The sequence below is a fragment of the Ixodes scapularis genome, unplaced genomic scaffold, assembly GCF_016920785.2.
Source record: "Ixodes scapularis isolate PalLabHiFi unplaced genomic scaffold, ASM1692078v2 PGA_scaffold2__306_contigs__length_199485367, whole genome shotgun sequence".
Taxonomy (NCBI): domain Eukaryota; kingdom Metazoa; phylum Arthropoda; class Arachnida; order Ixodida; family Ixodidae; genus Ixodes; species Ixodes scapularis.
In genome coordinates, this window is record NW_024609857.1 from 196,273,052 (window position 1) to 196,295,667 (window position 22,616).

General features: G+C 45.3%; 1 protein-coding gene across 2 annotated transcripts in view; it reads right to left on the reverse strand.

Moving 5' to 3' along the window:
• Positions 1 to 22,616, reverse strand: part of LOC8037800 (dedicator of cytokinesis protein 3) — a 285,268-nt gene that overhangs the window by 190,459 nt on the left and 72,193 nt on the right. For both annotated transcript variants that reach the window (XM_040208926.2, XM_040208927.1), the window contains 4 exons: positions 22,325 to 22,422; positions 20,770 to 20,862; positions 14,725 to 14,825; positions 11,012 to 11,146 (listed from right to left, as the gene is read on the reverse strand). In XM_040208926.2, the coding sequence (XP_040064860.1) occupies positions 11,012 to 11,146; positions 14,725 to 14,825; positions 20,770 to 20,862; positions 22,325 to 22,422 (427 nt within the window). The remainder of the gene's footprint in view (positions 1 to 11,011; positions 11,147 to 14,724; positions 14,826 to 20,769; positions 20,863 to 22,324; positions 22,423 to 22,616) is intronic.

Below are 22,616 nucleotides of genomic sequence, written 5' to 3' on the forward strand. Positions count from 1 at the left end.
AAAAGAAACAAAGAAAACAAAGAAGAAGAAAAGGAAGAAATTAGAAAATTAGAAAACTGTACTTTCACCCTTGGCCGGCCAGAGTTACTGTGCTTAGGCGTTGGCTAAAAAAGACACCTCCTTAGCACTCAGCGACAGGGACGGTTGGCTGACGCATTGCTGTCCTAGTTTTTGAATTTCAAAAGCCTTCGACTTGCATAACAATATCAACATTTATCAGAAGTTTCGTCTCCTATACGGGAGACATCATCAGTGCGGCCTGGGAACACCCGACTACCTACCAGAAATCCAACGCTTCTTCTTCCTTCTCTTCATCCGTGGCGCTGGTTCTGCCGACTTCTTCGTCCATGGCATACGGGAGACATTATCATCGTCTGCACTTGCTTTAACTTTTTTTTACGTCCGTCCTGGATGGTAAGTTAAATGACAAGTTATTTCAGGATGTCGGTGTATACGTCGGGGAGGGGGCCGCGGTTAGAATTGCAGGCAGATGGGTCACTCCGAATACACCATGATTCCAGAAATCTTCTGGGGCCCCACCGTTGTTCGCGTGCCAGGGTCACGGCATTCGCCAGGTCGAAAGTGTGACCAGTCGTCCAACAATGGTCCACCAGTTCAGTTTTAGAGCGCAGCTCTTAGGCGCCTGTTTCCAACTTGAGCGGCGTCGCCGTCGGCGTAACCGCGCGGTGCATTATGGGTAAATTTCCCCGCTAAATCTAGCGGAAAAATTTCCCCGCTAAATCTAGCGGAAAAAAAATCCCCGCTAAATCTAGCGGAAAAAATTTTCCCGCTAAATTTAGCGGAAAAATTTCCCCGCTAAATCTAGCGGAAAAAAAATCCCCGCTAAATCTAGAGGAAAAAATTTCCCCGCTAAATTTAGCGGAAAAATTTCCCCGCTAAATCTAGCGGAAAAAATTTCCCCGCTACATCTAGCGGAAAAAATTTCCCCGCTATTTAGCGGAAAAATTTCCCCACTAAATCTAGCAGAAAAAATTTCCCCGCTAAATCTAGCGGAAAAATTTCCCCGCTAAATCTAGCGGAAAAAATTTCCCCGCTAAATCTAGCGGAAAAAATTTCTCCGCTAAATCTAGCGGAAAAATTTCCCCGCTAAATCTAGCGGATAAATTTTCCCGCTAAATCTAGCGGAAAAATTTCCCCGCTAAATCTAGCGGAAAAAATTTCCCCGCTAAATCTAGCGGAAAAAATTTCCCCGCTAAATTTAGCGGAAAAATTTCCCCGCTAAATCTAGCGGAAAAAATTTCCCCGCTACATCTAGCGGAAAAAATTTCCCCGCTATATTTAGCGGAAAAATTTCCCCACTAAATCTAGCAGAAAAAATTTCCCCGCTAAATCTAGCGGAAAAATTTCCCCGCTAAATCTAGCGGAAAAAATTTCCCCGCTAAATTTAGCGGAAAAATTTCCCCGCTAAATCTAGCGGAAAAAATTTCCCGGCTAAATTTAGCGGAAAAATTTCCCCGCTAAATCTAGCAGAAAAAATTTCCCCGCTAAATTTAGCGGAAAAAATTTCCCCGCTATTTAGCGGAAAAATTTCCCCGCTACATCTAGCGGAAAAATTTCCCCGCTAAATCTAGCGGAAAAATTTCCCCGCTAAATCTAGCGGAAAAAATTTCCCCGCTAAATTTAGCGGAAAAATTTCCCCGCTAAATTTAGCGGAAAAATTTCCCCGCTAAATCTAGCGGAAAAAATTTTCCTGCTAAATCTAGCGGAATAACTTTCCCCGCTAAATCTAGCGGAAAGATTTTGGTCACGTGACCCGGGGAGTCACGTGACACCCCGAGGTCACGTGTTTGCCCCCACATGACCCCACCAAGGTCACGTGCCCTCGGGGCATCACGTGACCCCCCCCCCCCCCCCCCCCCCGAGAACACATGGCCCTCAGTACCCTTCCCTCCTCCTCCTCAAGAGCTGCGCTCCAATTCGGCATTACAGGGAGCGGTAAACGGCTTTCACTTTTTTGATCTTGTGACATGTGTTGCCTTCTCCACATCTCTTTTGTGCTCTTTGAGGCGGGTACTCCGTTTGCGGCCAGTTTCTCCGATGTAACACTTGTCACAGTCCTGACAGTTCACTGTGTATACAACACCACTTTGAGATTCAGGAGGGGTTGGATCTTTTGGCTTCGAAATGAGGTCACGCAATTTTATATGGGGTTTGAAAGTTGTTCGTATACCTAGTGGCAGGAGGGACCGGCGAATAGATTCTGAGACGCCTTTTACATAAGGGATAGTCACCACGCCTGCTTTGTAATTATTAGTCGCTTTGGTTCTTCCCTGTTGCATCTGTTTACGTGTGTTTTCAATAAAACCTTGTGAATACCCGCGCCTCAAAAGGGATCCGATAACAGTCTGAACTTCCGATGCTCGTAAATCTGAATTTGAAGGCAAATGTTCTGATCGGCTAATTAAAGTTTTTACAACGGCTCGCTTGTGTTCTACAGGGTGGTGAGAATTGAAACTCAAAAAATTACCGGTATCACAAGGTTTACGATACACGGTGGTTTCAATCTGACCGGTGTCACTTCGGCAAAAAGTTACGTCCAAAAAAGGTAACGTGCTATTTTGTTCAACTTCTCGCGTGAACTGTATGGAAGGTTCAATGCTGTTTAGGGTTGCAAGGAAGTCATCGACGTGATCCTCATTTAAAATAACGAAAGTGTCACCTACGTAACGTCGATAGAATTTGACAGGGCATGCTTTTACTTCTAACGCGGTCTGCTCTATGTGTTCCATTACCAGATTAGCCAAGGTCACAGATACCGGACTACCCATTGGGCAACCCTCAATCTGATGATAGAATTGTCCACGGAAGGTCCAATGCGACTGATTTAGATAAAAACGCAAAATAATAATAATATCCTCAGCTGTCGGAGATGTCCGTGACGAAAGTGTGGAGTCATTACGTAGGCGTGTTTCGGCAACTTCCACTGCAAGAGTGGTCGGAACATTAGTGAACAAAGATATGACATCAAACGAGACCATTACATCTCCCTTGTCCAGAACATTACCTCGAATTAGGTCAACAAATTCTCGAGAGTTTATAACTGTAAAGTTGTTATCCCCTGTTATGGGAGAAAGCAGCTCTACCGGATACTTTGATAGGTTGTACGTGGGGGAACCAACAAACGACACAATCGGTCGTAGAGGACAATCGGGTTTGTGAATTTTGGGGAGGCCGTAAAGTTTTGGAGTACAACCATCGGAAGAAAAAAGGCGGCGGTAAATTGTGTCATTTAAGCGGTTCTTCTTTTTTAGATCACGTAGGTGGTCAACCAGAGCCCTTTCAGATTTTCTAGTCGGATCCTGTGCTAACTTTACAAAATGCGCAGTGTCCTGGAGGATGGCATCCATTTTTTGAAAATAAGCCTCTTTGTCAATGACAACAGTGCCCTTTCCTTTATCTGCAGAAAGGACAAAGATTGAATGGTCGGATTTAAGGTCCCGTAGTGCCGCTTGTTCGTGCTTATTTAGATTCGACGGGGTGGTTCTTGCGTTATTTATGTAAAAGGCGTCTCAGAATCTATTCGCCGGTCCCTCCTGCCACTAGGTATACAAACAACTTTCAAACCCCATATAAAATTACGTGACCTCATTTCGAAGCCAAAAGATCCAACCCCTCCTGAATCTCAAAGTGGTGTTGTATACACAGTGAACTGTCAGGACTGTGACAAGTGTTACATCGGAGAAACTGGCCGCAAACGGAGTACCCGCCTCAAAGAGCACAAAAGAGACGTGGAGAAGGCAACACATGTCACAAGATCAAAAACTGAACTGGTGGACCATTGTTGGACGACTGGTCACACTTTCGACCTGGCGAACGCCGTGACCCTGGCACGCGAACAACGGTGGGGCCCCAGAAGATTTCTGGAATCATGGTGTATTCGGAGTGACCCATCTGCCTGCAATTCTAACCGCGGCCCCCTCCCCGACGTATACACCGACATCCTGAAATAATTTGTCATTTAACTTACCATCCAGGACGGATGTAAAAAAAAGTTAAAGCAAGTGCAGACGATGATAATGTCTCCCGTATGCCATGGACGAAGAAGTCGGCAGAACCAGCGCCACGGATGAAGAGAAGGAAGAAGAAGCGTTGGATTTCTGGTAGCTAGTCGGGTGTTCCCAGGCCGCACTGATGATGTCTCCCGTATAGGAGATGAAACGTCTGATAAATGTTCATATTGTTATACAAGTCGGAGGTATTTGTTTTTTAATCATGAATCCCGGCTTTTGGAACATTTTTGCATTCAAAAGCCTCGTAGATCTCTCGAGTAGTCCGGTCTTGAAATCTTCCAAAGACAGTTGTTTCAGCAAAAGTCGGTGAGCACTGGCGGGAGCGACAGTGTGTAGGCAAGTGTCCGCCTACCGTGGTTTGAAGTGAATAAAAATGTTCTCTAAGGTGGTCGTTGACACATCGCTCAGTCTGTCCTATATAGCATCTACCACAGGTCACAGGGATCATGTAGACCACACCGTCCGTGCAGGTAACGAACTTGTTCTTGTGCCTCTTGTGGCATACGGCTCGTGAACGGTTGTCAAGGACGGACCCCACTTTGGTGCAGATCTTGGATAACCTTAGGGGGGCCGAAAACACCACGGGGACATCATACCTGCTGGCGATCTGCTTCAAATTGTGAGACAGTTTATGCAGGTACGGTACTACGACTGGGCGCTTCTTTTGTATATTTTTTCTGCTGCTACTATCCCCTTTAACCTTCTTCAACAAAGACCCTATAACTTCTATTAATACTGCGTGAGGGTAACAGGACGCCTTAAGGCGTTCAGGTTGAGAGCAAAAACTGTCCTTCACGATATGAAAACCTGATTTTTCCAAGGTTGAGCCTAAAATGGACATGGCTATGCCCCTTTTCACAATCTTCGAGTGGGAGGATGTGTAGGGCAGAATGGCTTTTTTTGACCTGGGAGAGTAGGACCAGCATAAGTGGTTGGCTTGGGCCGATAGGGATAGATCCAAAAATTGCAGGGTCCCATCCTTGGGTTCCTCAAACGTGAACTTTAGTCCCGAACCGCACTTGACGAAGGTTTCGACTACCTGTTGTACACCATGACCTTCCACCCCTTTTTCGTACACAATCAAAAAATCATGCATATATCGAAACACTTTTTGTACAGGCAGGGTATTAAGGGAATCATGGATAATTCTACCAACCCTGGCCAGGAAGATGTCGCTGAGAACAGGGGCAACGCACGACCCAATACAAACACCGGACCTCTGTAGGTAAAGGTCGTCCTTCCACCCAATCTACGTAGACTTTGTGGCAGCAAGTTAGATTAAAGTTACCAACACGAAAGAAGGTACCACCTCCAACATGCAGTTTTTCCTCCTTTGGGGGCGTACAAACTCCACCTTCAATAGGCAAGGTCCTCAGCCTTGGTCCGAAGTTCTGCACGCCGCCTACTCTCCAGCCTCCTCAGCTTCTGAAGTTAGCTAGAAGTGTGTCCAACAGAGTGGATGAAGACTTTAGACCACGGTGTGTTTCAGAGTGCGTAGACGCTCTTAGCAGCATGCCAGCCCGCACCATACGTCTTCATGATCCTTGTGAAGTGATAAGATTTGCATTGGACAATCAGATAGGCGTACTACAGGCAGACAAGGAAGGTTCCTTTGTGCTCATCCCAGAGGCAATGTTCCAAGACGGAGCTAACGCGGCCGTGAACAAAAACTTTCGTCCAGAGCCCGTTTCCCTCAAAGAGGCCAAACGTAGGGCAGTCAAAGATGAAAGAGCGTGTTGGTGAAAATACGGGAGTCAAAGAAAGAATAAAAACACTTAAGGACAAGGACAGACAGCACAGTTCTTTGAAAGAAAAACATGAAAGAACTGTGCTGTCTGTCCTTGTCCTTAAGTGTTTTTATTCTTTCTTTGACTCCCGTAGGGCAGTGGACCTCTGTTCTACAATATCGTTGCCTCAACTGGCCGCCAACATCAAGAAAGCGGAGGGGTTGCACCTTCAGGTGTTCTTCTCTGCCAAGACACATAAGGAGGCCTGCCCATACCGGGCAATTGTCACGGAGCGAGGCACCTGGCAGCGCCAAGTGGCTGCCCACCTCCAGAAGCACCTTTCCAGCCTAAGCCTCTCGGATCCATTTCTGGTCCGCAATTCTGAGCCAGTGGTGCGGTCACTGCGGTTTGAGAAATACGGTCATCATGAGATTTTTAGTGTGGATGTTCAAGATCTTTTTTATTCCATTCCCCATCCACCTCTGCTTGCTGCGGTTCAATCGTGCATTGAAAGCAACGGAGAGCTCGCATTTCGAAATGCTACCGGCATCTCCATCGAGACTTCCTAGAGCTGTTAATTTACTACCTTAAGTCTACGTACATCGGGTGGAAGGACAACCTTTACCTACAGAGGTCCGGTGTACGTACTGGGTCGTGCGTTGCCCCTGTTCTCAGCGACATCTTCCTGGCCAGGGTTGATAGAATTATCCATGATTCTTTTAATACCCTGCCTGTATGAAAAGTGTTTCGATACGTGGATGATTTTTTGATTGTGTACGAAAAAAGGGGTGGAAGGTCATGGTGTACAACAGGTAGTCGAAACCTTCGTCAAGTGCGGTTCGGGACTAAAGTTCACGTTTGAGGAACCCAAAGATGAGACCCTGCAATTTTTGGATCTATCCCTATTGGCCCAAGCCAACCACTTATGCTGGTCCTACTCTCCCAGGCCAAAAAAAGCCATTCTGCCCTACACATCCTCCCACTCTAAGATTGTGAAAAGGGGCATAGCCATGTCCATTTTAGGCTCGGCCTTGGAAAAATCATGTTTTCATACCGTGAAGGACAGTTTTTGCTCTCAACTTGAACGCCTTAAAGGCGGGCGCTAAAAATTTTCTTCAGCGTGGCAGAAGATTCCCCCTCTTTTCTTTTTTTCCTCCTCCCCTTTCCTCCTCCATTTTCCTCCTCGCTTTTTCCGGCCTTCTCGCACGAGTGCTAATGGGCTTACCGGCCCCCCGACAAAATCTCTGTAACCTTTCAAGGTTCTCTGCTTCAATCCCAAACACCAGGGATTAGTTAGGCAGGCTGGATATGAGCTCGGAAGGGTTCGGGCTGGCTCGCTTTTCGCCTTTTTTTATTTTTTTACTCTTTTTGTGCAGCTCTAAAAGTCAACACCAACTAGCCCAACAACAAGTTATTTTACATTCAGGTACTTCCGCATGCGGCCACATACGCTACAACACCCCGTATTTATCTCGAGTGAACGTAACCTGAACATTAGAGCAGAAGGAAAAAAGATGGGTATTTTTATCTGAACTTTGAGCTCTAACCAGAGAGTTGAAAATTGGTCTGCTAACATTGGCAGACTGAAGAGTGATTGTATCACTATTGTGTGTTTTTTTTTTTTTTTTTTTTGTACAAAGTAATATTCATGAGTAATTACAAGTTAAAGATATTGCAGTCAGAGGGACACAGTCTGACCATTTCTGGGGCATACTATATAGGCTCGTACTACAGGTGTTTTCTAGAGTGACGGCCGCCTCGTCGAAGCTACTAAGAAGAGTAAAAACAAACTTCCATAAAAAGTGAAACGGTTTATGGTATATTTCATCTATCTCCAGCCTTTGAAAAAAATTTCTTCGTGGCCAAACGTGCATTTAGTTTCTGTCAACAAATGTAACTAAAAACTCGACAGCCGACAAATATCTTGTGTATCAGCAAAGAGATCGGGAAACACGGAGATTGAACCGCAAAATCACAATTTTCTTCGCGTAAAATAGTGCAAATAGCAATAGTACCCATATTATTCCATTTATTAAAAGACAGCAGGTATTACGAAGTTTTCATTCGCTTCTGTTCCCATTTGTTCGCTGATTAAGAAAGGGAATGCCCAGATAGCCTATGCAGCCCTTGCATCATAATTGTTCGGGGCTCTGTCAGGGTGGGCAAAGGCCAGCGTCCATCTTCAAAAAAAAAAAAAAAAAAAAAAAAAAAAACCAGGAGTTTGGAAGGCGTATTACCGCAAGTTTTGGGGCTGCTTGGCTAATTTAGGCATCTGGCGTTCCCCGCCTACTTAGAAAAGAAGCGGAACAGCGGCCAGCTCAACGTCGTCACCAAGCGGGAAATCATGCCGAAATGTGTCCTTGAACACGTGCGAGATCTTTACCCGAACCCAGCCGGGATTCGCCACAATTCCTAATTAATTTATGAAAAAAACTATAAAAAGGGGTAGGCTTAAACAATATGTCAATTTTTGAATATAGTCATGCGGACTGACTGTCCATAAGTACAGAGAGAAATGCAGTAGAAATGCAGAGCTCTATTGTGTTCTTTATGTCCATACTTGTCTTTCGTGCTGTACTCCAATTAAAATAAATTCCGCAGTATCTGTAAATTATGCCTGGTTATGTTGTCTCTAAAAGAAAAGCAATCAAGCAAGTTGGGTATTGTGCCACCAATTTGTGCATATACAATTTTATGTGGAATTCAACGTCAAAACAGTACTTGCGCGAAAAATAATGCATCCATTGTTCTTCGCCTTCCTGAAGCTATGAACTACCAATCACAGCTACAGGAATTTTGGGTCCACAAAATATCACGCTCAGTAGAAAATTCGCCCTTTCTACCAAAACTACTGGAAGCTATTTATTTTTCAAATGGGTCGGGTGGTGACGCGTGTTTGAGAGTAGGACTGTTGACTGGGCACTGGTTTGTGCTAAGGGTGCAGTGCTTCCTTTCATGCTGCCTGCGACGAGTGTTGAAATTTGAATATAGTAGTAGAAATAAAATCAACTGACACTCTTAGAATGAACCGAAATGAACTACAGCAAAACGCTCTACACCGAAAAGTGCTAGACCCACTACGAATGGGATCCTCAGTCACCTCTGCCGGTTTACGAACCATAATGATTCAGAACCACTGGTCTATGGAGCGCCATCCCTCAGAAAACGCCGCTCGTACTTCCCGTTGTTGCCATGAATCCGCCTAAACAACGAAAGATGCCAAATCAGATATTTATATTAAAATTGATACTTCAATGACTACTTCTTTGAGCACAACAAGGTATTTGTGCTCTCACAACCAGCAAGAATAGTCCTCCAAACCAATGCTAAAAAAGAGCCAATGCAACTCGTTGCGAAGAGCAAGTGCGAAGCTCGCTCAAAACAGCTACTCGGTTGGTTCAGCTCCTTGTCGCAGGTGTGCCGGCTGGCCTCTGGATAATCTTTTGAAATCCTCGAAGCTTTCATTTTTTCCACCCCAAACTTGTCAAATAAAAAAGAAGAACCAGGTAGCCAACAAAAAAAAACAAAAAACAACAACAAAATCGGAAAATGGCGAGGAGGAAACGAGAGGCGATTTCCTCCTTCCAGAGGGGCGAGAAGGAAAGTGAGGGTCAGGTTCCTTCCCTCTGCTTGCGGGCCGGCCTTTAAGGCGTCCGGTCACCCTCACGCAGTATTAATAGAGGTTATGGGGCCTTTGTTGAAGAAAGTCAAAGGGGCAGCAGAAAAAATATACAAAAGAAGCGCCCAGTCGTTGTACCGTACCTGCATAAACTGTCTCACAATTTGAAGCAGATCGCCAGCAGGTATGATGTCCCCGTGGTGTTTTCGGCCCCCCTAAGGTTATCCAAGATCTGCGCCAAAGTGGGGTCCGTCCTTGACAACCGTTCACGAGCCGTATGCCGCAAGAGGCACAAGAACAAGTTCGTTAGCTGCACGGACGGTGTGGTCTACAAGATCCCTCTGACCTGTGGTAGATGCTATATAGGACAGACTGAGCGATGTGTCAACGACCGCCTTAGAGAACATTTTTATTCACTTCAAACCACGGTAGGCGGACACCTGCCTACACACTGTCGCTCCTGCCAGTGCTCACCGACTTTTGCTGAAACAACTGTCTTTGGAAGATTTCAAGACCGGACTACTCGAGAGATCTACGAGGCTTTTGAAATTCAAAAACTAGGACAGCAATGCGTCAGCCAACCGTCCCTGTCGCTGAGTGCTAAGGAGGTCTCTTTTTTAGCCAACGCCTAAGCACAGTAACTCTGGCCGGCCAAGGGTGAAAGTACAGTTTTCTAATTTTCTAATTTCTTCCTTTTCTTCTTCTTTGTTTTCTTTGTTTCTTTTAACCTGTACATATTTTTTCCTTTTCTTCTTCGTTTCTTTTATCTTATCTTCACTTCACGTGGGCTTAAATTTTCGTGGCTTCTTTTTCCTTCTTTTCACTTCTTTCTAAATAAATTAGTTGGGAGTCAGCGCTCTTTCGTTCTACTGTCCTTTTCTCTTCCGCTGACTTTTTGTGCGCTGTTTAAAATCAGTGTATCTCTGTATCAATTTTGTTCGCGGCTTGAGCTTTAAAAGTTTTCTCTTTCCTAGATTTTTTCTTTTTTTTTTGGGGGGGGGGGGGGGGGGGAAGGCGGAGGGACGGGCGAGAAGGCGGTTGTGTTTGCACGTTTTTGGAAGCCTTCCAGGGGGGGGAAAGTTTGATATAGCCAATATGTTGATCATTATGAAAAGTACTTTTTACATGCATTTTTATTTAAAATTTCCGAGAGTTCGACATCGCCAGTAATTCGCTGTACGTGGGTTCGTTCTAAACGGGTTTCACTGTAGTGCGGATTTTCACGACTCCCGCGACATACATTATATGCGGTCTACACTGTAATAAGGTCCAAAGATGTAGAGACCGAGCTAACGTGCAATGCTTTCTATAGCCCTGTACATACAATAGCAGGGATCCCACCTATACATCGAATTAATTATCCGAATAAAGCAACTTCATATTGCGGAGGGTCTAGGTTGCTATTAAAAACTTCAATCGCGTCGAGCGGAAGAATTAAATGCAAAGGTATCAATTTCCATTTAAATGCAATTAAATGCAAAGCTGCAAGCGAGCTGGACAAGGATGACGGTCGCGCACCAGTCACCTAGCTGTGTTTGCAGATTTGTGCTTGTCCCTCTTGTTCCCCTTCTCCAGGGATTATTTTCGTCATCAATTTCCACGTATATTGGTGCAGTCCCACAGGTGGCTCTCACCTGGCAAACAGGAGCCTGGACTGGACTATGAACTTGAAGACGTGCTCGAGCGAGCGGAAGCAGTGCTGGATGGCGGCGTGCTCCTCCGTGTCGCAGATCAGCTCCGCGCAGTGGGCCACGCAGCTCAGCAAACCCCTGGACGTGCACCAGGCACCCATCAGGTGGCGGCCAGAAGGCTGCGTGGACTACACACTCGCTCAGCCCAAGGAGGGCTCGACATGTGCCAATCAAAACTTGTTGCGACCTCCTCTGGAGACGGCATCCCCAAGATCGTGCTACGTCATAAAAACTGCCTAAATGTGTGCGGTGACTGTGTGACAAGTAGGTGGGTAAATCAGTGTTGCGGAATGGGCACCCCCATTCCATTCCAATTCCATTCCGGGGAATTAGAGTTTTCGATAATTCAATTTCTTTCAATTCCTAGGAATGGAGACACTGAGCCCATTCCCACTCCTGGAATGGCTAAATCGTTCCATTCCATTCCTTTAATTCCTAAACGTAAAAATTTTGCACTTGACAGCTACATTTTGTTGCTGGCATAAGCAGCATAAAGCTGACATTATCAAATGCAGAGGCAATTTCAAAAAAAGAAAAAAAAAAGCTAAATTCCTCAAAAAAGCACTGATTTTTACTAAGCAGACCGCTGGTGGCAGAAAGCGTTTATTTACAATGTACTGGAAACATCGAGAAAGCCCCTTGATATGTCAATGCTTGTTTAAGGGGGGACATGGGTCTTTGGAGCCAAAAACTTCCTAAAACTGCATTCATTTGAAAAGGGCGATGGCTGTTGTTCTTCTGAATCTACCAGGCTTATAATTTCGTGAACGAATATTTGAGCTATTAGTCAATTTATAATATCTATGTGGGCTGCATGTGCATTGAAGTTGACTCTAAAACATTGTTTTCACAAAACACAATTTTTGGACTCATTGAAAATTTACAGGAGGGATATCTCAGCATCTGGAGCAGATAGAAATTTAACCATTCCTGAAATGTGTAGCTGAACGTGTGAAGCATACAATGTTGAGAGCAGATTTTTTTAATATAAGTCTAGAAAAATTTCTATTTGATCTTTTGCTACATTACTTGTTAGACATGCATTGAGCACTGAAGTTCAATGTGTGGTAAAATCACTAATAATGAGTTTATCTTAAAAGTGCTTCCAACATTGTATTCTCTACACTTCATAGTATCTAGCCATGTGTTAAAAAGAATATTTTGTTGAGCAGTTTTTTTCTATCTTTTTTCCAAACAAAGGCAGGCAAGTTTTAATTATTTTGAGTACAATGCTACTGACTGAGAAAATGACCAGATATATGAAATCTGCAGAAAAAGCTGAACAAGCTTGTGCAGTTTCATTAAGTTTGGTCATAAAATAAGAAAAAAAGCTCCAAGACCAGTGTTCCCCCTTAAGACATCGGTCTCGCGACCACGTCGCTCGCAACAAACAGCACAACTTAAATCCACTCATTTTCTTTTCTTTTTTTAACTTTTTTTGCATTTGACTTTTAAGACTTACGCGGCCAGTGTGTTTGTTTGATAAGACCATAAAATATCCAGTTCGTGCGTGGTGCAGGAATAAGCTATATTACTGTATTCTTCAAATACAGCAACACGGCTAGTACACTGCTGGAAGCGACTCCATGCACAGCGGCAGAACACATCCTCTGACAAAATGCAACCTCTGTGGCGCAGCACGAGGGACCATATAGACCATGTCACGAAACCTGTTTTAAAACGCATAAGTTCACGCTTGCTTTACGAATCTCGATATTTCTTATCATATTCAATTCAATTTTTGGCTGGTTCCCCTGCCCTTTTCCGCCCTTCGCATACTCATTCTCGTGTTTCCTCTTCAGATGGCGAATAAAGTTCGATGATATATGCCGATTGCACCGTTTATAGTTTCGTTGCACAACTTTCAGCGTGCAGCTTGTTTATTTTCTTCGCGACTAATGTAGAAAAATGTCTTCTACGATGCCATGACTCAATCTGTATTTATCTTGTCTTCTCGTCCGAATTGTGATGTTCCTCTTCGCGCTGATCGAGTGGCGGGTTCAGGCAGCAGACGGTACCAACCGATTCATTCTTCTACCTCGGTGTCGGTTGTTCGCGTAGTGGCGACGGGTCGGGAAGTCAGCGTTGACAAAGCTCTTCACATCAAGATACAATTAACGGGGTAATACCGCACCGTTCGAATTGACATTCCCCGTGTTTCTTCAGCAACACCGTCCAACTGACTTCTCACCGCCTCAAATAGGGTCCAGGACAAGGAGCACGAATGCAGACCGGACAGCTGAGACGCGCGGAAGCCAAAACCTCAGTGGCAGTTAGCACCAAGCTCTCCTTCTCAGTTGCCCTCCCAGCAACGGTTGCACCCCATCTGACGCGGGACGGTCTTTCTACAGGTCTAGTCAGTTCGGTCACACCAAGAGCGGCGACGATAGTCTACTTCACCTTACGATGGACCTCAACAGAGAGCAGGAGAGCCATCGAAACCAATCCAGTGCTTTCTGAGTGCTGCGTCACCCTGCAGTTCCGCTCACGGTACTGGATTGCCTAGGGTGACTCGTAGCGTCCGCAGCGGTCCATCGCAAGGTGAAACAAAGTATGCAGAGACTAAAGTCAAGGGAAATGAGCGGGAATCTGCTAGCTTGCTTGTAACCCCAACCCACTAAAACATAAAGCACAGAAAACAAGCATCGGAACAAAGACCAAGTAATAGGCGGACATACAATACAAATGCAGTACAAAAAAACAAGCCTCGCAGCGAAGCGCAAGAGGAGAAGAGGGAAGTGAATCTCGCTTTGATTTTAATGCCGACATTTCCCACATGCCGACAAGCCCACATTTCGCACTACAAAAGAGTGCGCACGAATGAACATGGAAGGCAACAGGGTTGGCTGCCTGCTAAACAACGCGCCTCGAACTATAAGAAAACAATACCTGATCATCTTTCGACGGTGCCCAAGTCAACGAGTTATCAGAGCTCTGCGAGTTATGAGTCGCTTCCGCTCCCAGATCTCAGTCTGTGCGGGCACGTGCATTCTACAAGCCGTCGCAACAACAACAAAAAAAGCATGACAAGAAGTACGATGAGGAGTTGTGCACGGCGGTTTCTTTTTTTGCCGCTCCCTTTTCTTTTGCTTGGTGCTCGGTTTCTTGTTTCGCTCTCGTGTAACACTATCGAAGCCCGACGCCTGCGCGTCCGTGAAAGGCGCCACGTTACCCCCCTTTCCCCATTTGCTGCTTGTTTTTTTGTATTGCATTTTGTTGGCGTATAAGTCTGTTAGGGCTCCTCGCGGGCTAGCAGTTTCCCGCTCATTTTATTTCTGAGCAACTGACTGGCTCAATTTAGCTAACCGTAAACACTAAAAAAAAAAAAAAAAGAGGAACCGTGCTCTATTCCATTCCCATCCTATTCCGGGCAAAAGGCACCTAATTCCATTCCCATTCCATTCCCTTCAACGTTGCCGCCATTCCATTCCATTCCGGGGTCGTGAAAATGCGGAATGATTCCGGAATCATTCCAACTCCGGAGTGGCAACCCCGCAACACTGATGTAAATACACTCTGCGTACGAAATATTTTTTATCGCTGCTCTTTGCTTTACCCGGCTCACCGAAAATTGTGAGAAAAAAAGCCTCCTCCTTTCGTGCGCATAATGTCTAAACGTGGGAAGTGTTCCCAGCTTGGCAGAAAGTGAGGCTCACTTGTAGACGAGTGCTGCAGCAAAGTGGCTGGTGATGTAGGCGTCCATGACTGGCTTGAAGTGCTCAAACTTGGGGCTCTCCAGCAAGCTCAGGATATAAACCTGAAAAATGACACACTCAGACTTCCTCTCGCAAAAAACATTTGATTACCCAGATGAGCGCTAAGCATTGGACAAACGCTGCAGAAGAGACATTCCTTTTTGTAGCGGCTATTGAAAGTAGTGAAGCAGGCTCAGATTACAAGATTACCAGCTCGTCCATTTAGAGAAAAAAAAAGTGACTCGAAGCTTTCAGGAAAAGGGTTACATTGTGAGTGTGACGGTCGTCCATTACGGGGCTCCTCGAGCTAGCCTTCCTCGAACGGCAGCCGAGAAACCCTTGGCAGTCTCGGAGGCACTAAAGCAGTGCAGAAGCTTACCGACATTGCAAGCGGGAATGCAGAAAATGGGAACTGTCTAGCCCAGTGGTCTCAAACTCATTTGTGTGTGGGGGCCAGATAGCCCACACCGGAAAGGCCGAGCGCCAACGTACAACGGGGGGGGGGGGGGTGTTAGAAGATTTTAATGAGAAGAGACCTCGTGCCCTATTCTTTTGTTAAGCTCATAGTTTTGCCAGTGACATCTTTAAATTTGATTTGTTTACATGACTACTTTGGGCCCTTACCTGATGTTATAGCAGAAATTAAAATTCCACTGCCCCGCAACGTGCTGGCATCTTTAAGAGAACAAGGGAGCCAATAATCTGTCATTCCCTTTGCTCAACATGTCTTTAAAAAAAACAATTTAATTTGACAGTTCCTGAATTCCTCACAAAATGTTTATTATAACATTGTGAACAAATACTCGTTTTTTAATTGTGATATTTTTTTGAAGGGGAGAATCCAGAGCTCATAGCTTTATCTTTCGGACTTGCTCCTAAGCGAGAGTTTGCGCGGCCGGCATGCATCCTTCAACAAACAGCTCGAGGTTACAGAATGGTAGCGGAATTTTCGTACATTACCGAAAGGGAAGCAAAATAATAAAGGGAAACAAAGGGCAAATGAACACAGAGAAGTATAAGATGAGTGCATACGTTAAAAGAGCAGGAGGTACTTTTCGAGTGAAAATGAATTGACGAGATGAGATCACTATGGCACATGTCGTTTCTAGCGCTCGAGACATGGAAACCGGAACTCGCAGCCGGTCTTCTGCGAGCCGCGTCCCAACGAGCCGCGGGCCGCGTGTTTGAGACCCCTGGTCTAGCCTATAGATATTCAGCAATGAGTGGTTCCGATCTGCCAAGGCAGTGCTTAAACTGAAAATACACACACTTAGGGGCAGGAATGGTAAAAAAAATTTGAGAGCTCCGGAATGGTGGTGCAAGACTATCGATAGCGGAAGATAAATCTAACTATCAATAGATAAAAACAACAGTGAACAACAACAGTAAACTATCAAAAAACTATCGTTAGTACAGTGAAACTCGTTTAGAACGAACCCACGTATAGCGAATTATTGTTGATATCGAACTCACGGAAAATTTAAATAAAACTGCATGTAAACAAGTACTTTTATAACGAACGACATATTGGCTATATCGAACTCCCTTCCCCCCCCCCCCCCCTGTAAGACTTTTAAATGCGCGCAAACAATCGTTTTCTAGCCTGCCCCCCCCCCCCCTATAAAAAAAAAGTAGGAAAGAAAGAAAATTTCAAAAGCTCCAGCCGGGAACAAAATTGAGCGAAGAGAAGCGATTCAGAAGGGAAGAAAGCTAAAAAAAAACACTGCACGGACGCACAGAAAAAAAACTATTCAACCCAAAGCGGTTGCCCACGAAGAGAAGCGATTCAGAAGGGGAGATAAGCTAAAAAAAAATAATTCTGCGCGCATGCAAGAAAAAAGAATAAAAAAATGGCGTTTTGTTACAAGGTGGAAGCGAAGAGATGAGAAAGAAAGAGAAGCTCTTGCCTTACAACGAACGGATCGGGGAAGTTTGTTGTAAATGGTTTTCGCTATATCAAACTACTTGCTATATCGAAATGATGGTAGCGTTTTCTGCTGTTCGTTATAAACGGGTTTGACTGTTTGCTATCAATAGTGAACTCTCCTAAAACTAATTAAGTGTGAATAGATTTTGGTAGATGTGACATTCAACACTCAACTAAAATGCCCCTACATGTCCCTCGCCGTCCCCTTCCTGTGTTTTATTTTCATTTTCGCACTGCCCGGTAGCTTTCGGAAAGTTGACTCGTATTGGTAGTCAATCGAGTGACAATATTCAACGGTCAACAATTGATAGTCAACTGTCGATAGTGGCCAACAAATATTTCACTCAATAATACTATTGATAGTCGATTGAGCATAAATAATCAACAGTCGACCAACAACTATCGATAACATTGTAAAACCCGAGACGTAGGACAAAAGGAGAACAGAAAAGGGACAACACAGACACAGGTCTGTGTTGTCCCTTTTTTCCTCTGTCCTACGTCTCAGGTTTTACAATGTTGAAAGTTCACCATTTCGCTTGCGTCTTCTCTGTACTTTCTAAACTATCGATAGTTGCATATAGATATTTGACTCAATATTACTAGTCTACGGTCGTCTATAGTTTTTCAATACTGCAATAAAATGCTTAGGTGGGCCAGTAGGTACATCATGGGAAATAAGTGCCAAAGGAACAGGGACCAAGAGTAGAATAATAACGACACAGGGCGCACTCTCAACTGAATTTATTAGGAAAAAGCAAACTGGTATACCAACGGGAGCAGACCATCAGACACCACACGTCACGTTAGTCCCTGCCCAGCCCACGTTTCAAATATTCAAACTCATCCATAGACAGAGCCAGAGAAGTATCGCTGAGGCATTTTTCACCCCTACTCCTAATCTCAAATGCCTCATGAAGCTCGCGTGACACTTGGTTTTTGTACTTGGCCAAAATTTTAGTGCTGTCAAATGACGGGGCGCAAGAGCATCTGTTGCAATGTTCAGCCAAATGCCCCGAAGGTGTGGTTCTAGTTGAAGTGGCGTGCTCGCGGACCCGATCCTTGACACATCTTCCAGTCTGTCCTACATAGCTTAAACCACACGTCATTGGGATATCGTAAACGACGGTGGTTGTGCAATCAGCGTATTTATTCCTATGCTTGGTATTGCACGGGTCTGCTGTCGGCAGGGGGTCATTGATTCTCCTGCATAATTGCGACATTTTGTCAGGCGCTGAAAATACGACCGGGACATGGTAGCGCCCAGCCATTTTCTTAAGATTATGTGAGACACTGCACATATATGGGATCACCACAGGCCGCATGTTGCTCTTTTCGCCCGATGGTTTCTGCGTCCCCTTGAACTTCTTTATCAAGCTCCCAGCCACTTGGACCCATGAGCTTGTTGGGAAACCCCCTTTTCGCAGACGATCTACTTGTCTCACAAAACTATCCTGGGCGCTATGCAGGCAAGGCTTTCTGAGAGAAGCCTCCATACACGAGCTCGCAATGCGTCTCTTCACGAGCTGGGAGTGGCAGGAATCAAAGGGAAGGACCCCCTTCTGAGATCTCAAAAATATGCTCACCTAGGAAACTGAGCTTGAGGTCAAGGAATTGCATATTTCCGTCTTTGAGTGCCTCGCGAGGAAATGACAAACCATGGCAGCAAGAATTGAATACCTTTAGCGTCTCTGTAACTTCACAGCTAGAGAGATTGGGATTACGTCCGAGGATGAGAAAATCATCTAAATACCTTGTATTTGCCATCACTCATCTCCGAGCTATCCGCTATCGCCTTTCCGCACTTACTTAAAAAGATATTGCCCAAAATCGGTGCGACATTGGCACCAATGCAAATCTTTTGTAAATAAACACCCCCCTCAAACGTCACGAACATGCTTTTTAAATAAAAAGACAGGAGCTCAAGGAAACCCTCTACATTCATAACAGAGTAGCTCTGGAAAGCCGCAACCTCACTCAGGTCGATGCAATCTCTTACCGCAAGGTAGAGGGGCTCGTCAGGGATGGAACAAAACAAATCCCGGACATCTACCGAGAAACCACTGCGCATACCATGGCGAGCGTTGTTCAATGACACACTCCGAGTTTCTTGCGGCAATCGGGTCGTCCAGTTTTAACCCAGGAAAATGACTGCAGTCCCCCATCTGTGACTGCCAGGTGCCTCTCTCTGTCGCCCTGAAGGGGCACTCAGGTTCATGAGTCTCAGCGGCGAAAAATGTGTCCAAGGTTAGTTTCCTGCTGGCTCTCACATTTTTCAGGACCGTGGGCAGCTCCAAGGAGCGGCACAAATTCAGCGCGTGGTCCTTCGTTAGGGCACCAGGGTTCACCAGCATCAAGTTTCTGTCGATGGCCTGTCTCGTCCTGGTACTATACATACGCTAAAATTCTGGCCAAGTACGAAAACCAAGTGTCACGCGAGCTTCATGAGGCATTTGAGATTAGGAGTAGGGGTGAAAAATGCCTCAGCGATACTTCTCTGGCTCTGTCTATGGATGAGTTTGAATATTTGAAACGTGGGCTGGGCAGGGACTAACGTGACGTGTGGTGTCTGATGGTCTCCTCCCGTTGGTATACCAGTTTGCTTTTTCCTAATAAATTCAGTTGAGAGTGCGCCCTGTGTCGTTGTTATTCTACTCTTGGTCCCTGTTCCTTTGGCGCTTATTTCCCATTTTCGATACTGTAGAGAGTCTTTCTATGCTACGAGTAGTTTTGGACAAACTCTCTATAGTATTGGTACGGTAATATGTCCCGAATTATCACCCACACCACTTTTGGACAAAATGGAAATTTGCAAAAGAAAACACAGAGTGATTGTCCACCCCTCCATACACCCCAAAGCCACCCCGCAATCATCCATGTTACCCGGAGGTCGTGACTGCGGACCATAGAGTCAGAGGATATCCATGCCGAAGCAAAGAAGAGGAACTTTTCTTCATTTAAGGATATCCTCCTCGATTTCTGTGACCCCAAGGGAGGAGCGTGCGAAAGGAAAACGACTGGGACAACAAAATAAAGCTTTGTTTTGTTTACAAAAAATCCAAGTCGGTTAGGACAAAATAAAATATTGAAGATAACACAAGCAGTAATCCACCCAGGGGCCGCGAGGTCAACAAACACCCAGTACCCAGGAATGCGACCGCAGAATGTAAAGTAAAAAATGCTTTCTTTTGTTCATAACTGAAAGTATTTCTGTCCAGTCCATCTCCACTAAAATAAAGTCAGCCCGAATACCCCGTCCTTCTCCCGAAACGTCACGACAGAGGTTGGTAAGGTCGTGCGATGTTTGGGAAAAAGGCAGTGGGTAAATATTTCCTGGGACACCGCACACAAACGTCTGTCAATCATTTCGTTTCGAGCTCTGCGTCATCGTGGCGTCATCCATGTCACGCAGCAATGCCCCCTCAACCAGTATTGAAAGTATGCCACGCGCAGACGCAAGGGGGTATGCACCAAACAAGAAAGTTGCACCAGAGCCTGCTCCTTGTGGTTGACAAGGAGCCTGTTTTGGCTTGACGCCAAACTATTTGTCAATGCAATCGCTGGGTTTCCCTTTCCCGATTCTCCAGCATCACTTTTCATCGCTTCTTTTGCCCCCTCGCTTGCTCCTCACCCCTGGTTGTGTTTTGAGGTCACCTCTTTTTTTATTTTCTTTATTTTTGAATCTACAGATACTACTGACAAAAAACAATCTTGTTTTGGAAAGGTGTTTTCACACTGTATGAGTATGAAAGGATGCCGTAATGTTCATCGTGAATATGCAAGCAACACACTTTGTGATAGTAGAACATTTTTTTACTGTATCTCCTGTTCGGCCACGCCAGATGCGTACAGAAAAATAAGCGTTTTCTTGGCGTCTTGTTCACTTTTTGGGGCTTACCCGCAAAGGAACGCACACCCCACCTTTTCAGGTAATTTCAGGATGATTCGAGGGTTTTGTACCACTACCCAGGAACCTTGAGGAACTGGGTTCCTAGGAGCCCAGTTTCAGGACCTAGAACACACTATATGGCGACTTAATTAAGAGCCGTCGACAGTCAGCTGCAGGCGTCGGCACCTACCAGGGTCTTGAAGACGAGTCCCGAGCAGGCGGTCGAGTTCCCGTCCCCCGTCGAGAACATGGAGAACAGGGCGTCCAGAATGTCCTGCAGGAACTGGGGGGGGCTTCCACTCAACGCCCCGCAAAGAACAAGACACCAACTCACGCTTAGATGTTCCCTCTTTACGACGGAAACAACGCCGCCGAATCAAACCCGTCGTAAACGTAATGCGTGCAACCGCAGAAATGGGGGAAATGCATTCTGCCACGAAACAACCAGTCCGAGTTTGGAATGTGTAATAAGTCAATTATTTGAAGCGGAAAAAAACGGGCTTTAAAAATTTAGTCCGCAAACGAGACGCCAAAGCTTTTACGGGGGTACATTTCCTATGTGTCTTGCAGGGTGAAGCAATTAGCCTTCTCGGTTAAAGGTATTTACTGAAGAACCCACGTTGGTGTACCCATATTAAATAGTAATCGGTGGAGAAAGAGTTGCAGCGGTGCCCCGCCCCCACCAACGAAGAAGATGCTATCGCTCGAAAATCGCCCGGTGGGTGAAAGAGTACAGGACGCTTTCACTTCAGCCCCACGTCGGTTGCAACATTCATTTCATCCATCTCGACGTAAACATTCAATGCCCCTACACTAGACGCAGAATATTCCGTATGTTATTTGACGTTCATTTCTTTCCTGACTGTATTAAATGGGTAGCATTTATAGGGCCATTTATACTAAGGCATCAACAGAGAACAATATCAGTCGTAAACCAACACTCCTTTGCCCGAGTCTTTTGAAGAACTGCTTGTTTTCAATAAGCTTCACGAGCCCTTTCTTTCTCCCTAATCTCGACTTTCATCTTTACGCATCACGTAAGCAAATGGGAGAAAGTGTAGCAGCCAAGTAGAACGGCGAACGGCATGACGCCACTCGCCGTTCCCCCTCAATTCACGCCTAAAACACGGAGCACCTGAAAAGAGCACCCACTGCGTCTGTAAGGGGCAGGAGGTTTCTTTTCACGACTTGTGCAGTGGGATGCGTATGCGAGTCCAGTCCTCCTTTTGTTTTTATGCAAACTCTAGTGGGGGTTCACCGCCAATGTGGTCCACACACAGTCCTGTAGACACAGTCAAAGGCAAGTAGGAGGCAACAAGATGGGTTTCCAAAGCATAAGCCTAGGAAGAGGGCACGGAAGGTCCAAGTCCAGCTTGTGCAATGCAATCCATGACTATGTTTTTCCTTTACTATTTCTACTTGGGTGCTTCATCTTATGATCTAGTACATTGTCTTTATCTTTTGGTAATTTCGTTTCAAGCGACTGCACGTTTTAGTCAAGCCCATACTTGGCCAGTATGCTCGAAATGCTGATTTCCCAAAATGCATCACTTTCCCCCAACTCTTCCATTTAACGGTGAAAAAAGAACTGTCGATATATATGACCATACGTAAAATATAACTAGAACAGGCGTTTGTGAAACCACGCATATTAAAATAATGTGCTTACAAACTTGGACGAAAAAACTATCCCAAAAGACAGCTTGCCGAACTAGCGAGAAGCAATGACACTCGTGAAAATGTACCTTGACAATTTCTTCGCCGTCCAGCTTGATGACGTTGTTGAGGGCGTTTTCAATTCTGTCGGGATGCACTTTCCACTTGAGCAGTGACAAAAGGGCACCTGGTGCAGCGGCGACAAAAGCAACCAAACGTTGTGCACCTGCGTCCCCTTGCATCCAGAGTCACTCCCACTGAGACAAACCCAATGCTCTAACGGCGGCACAAAAAAGGCTTCCCCGTAGCTCCAAAACATCTATGAGAGCCTAAAGCACGGAGCGGAAAATGCCTTCCCAGAAATTGGAACCCAGTACAACA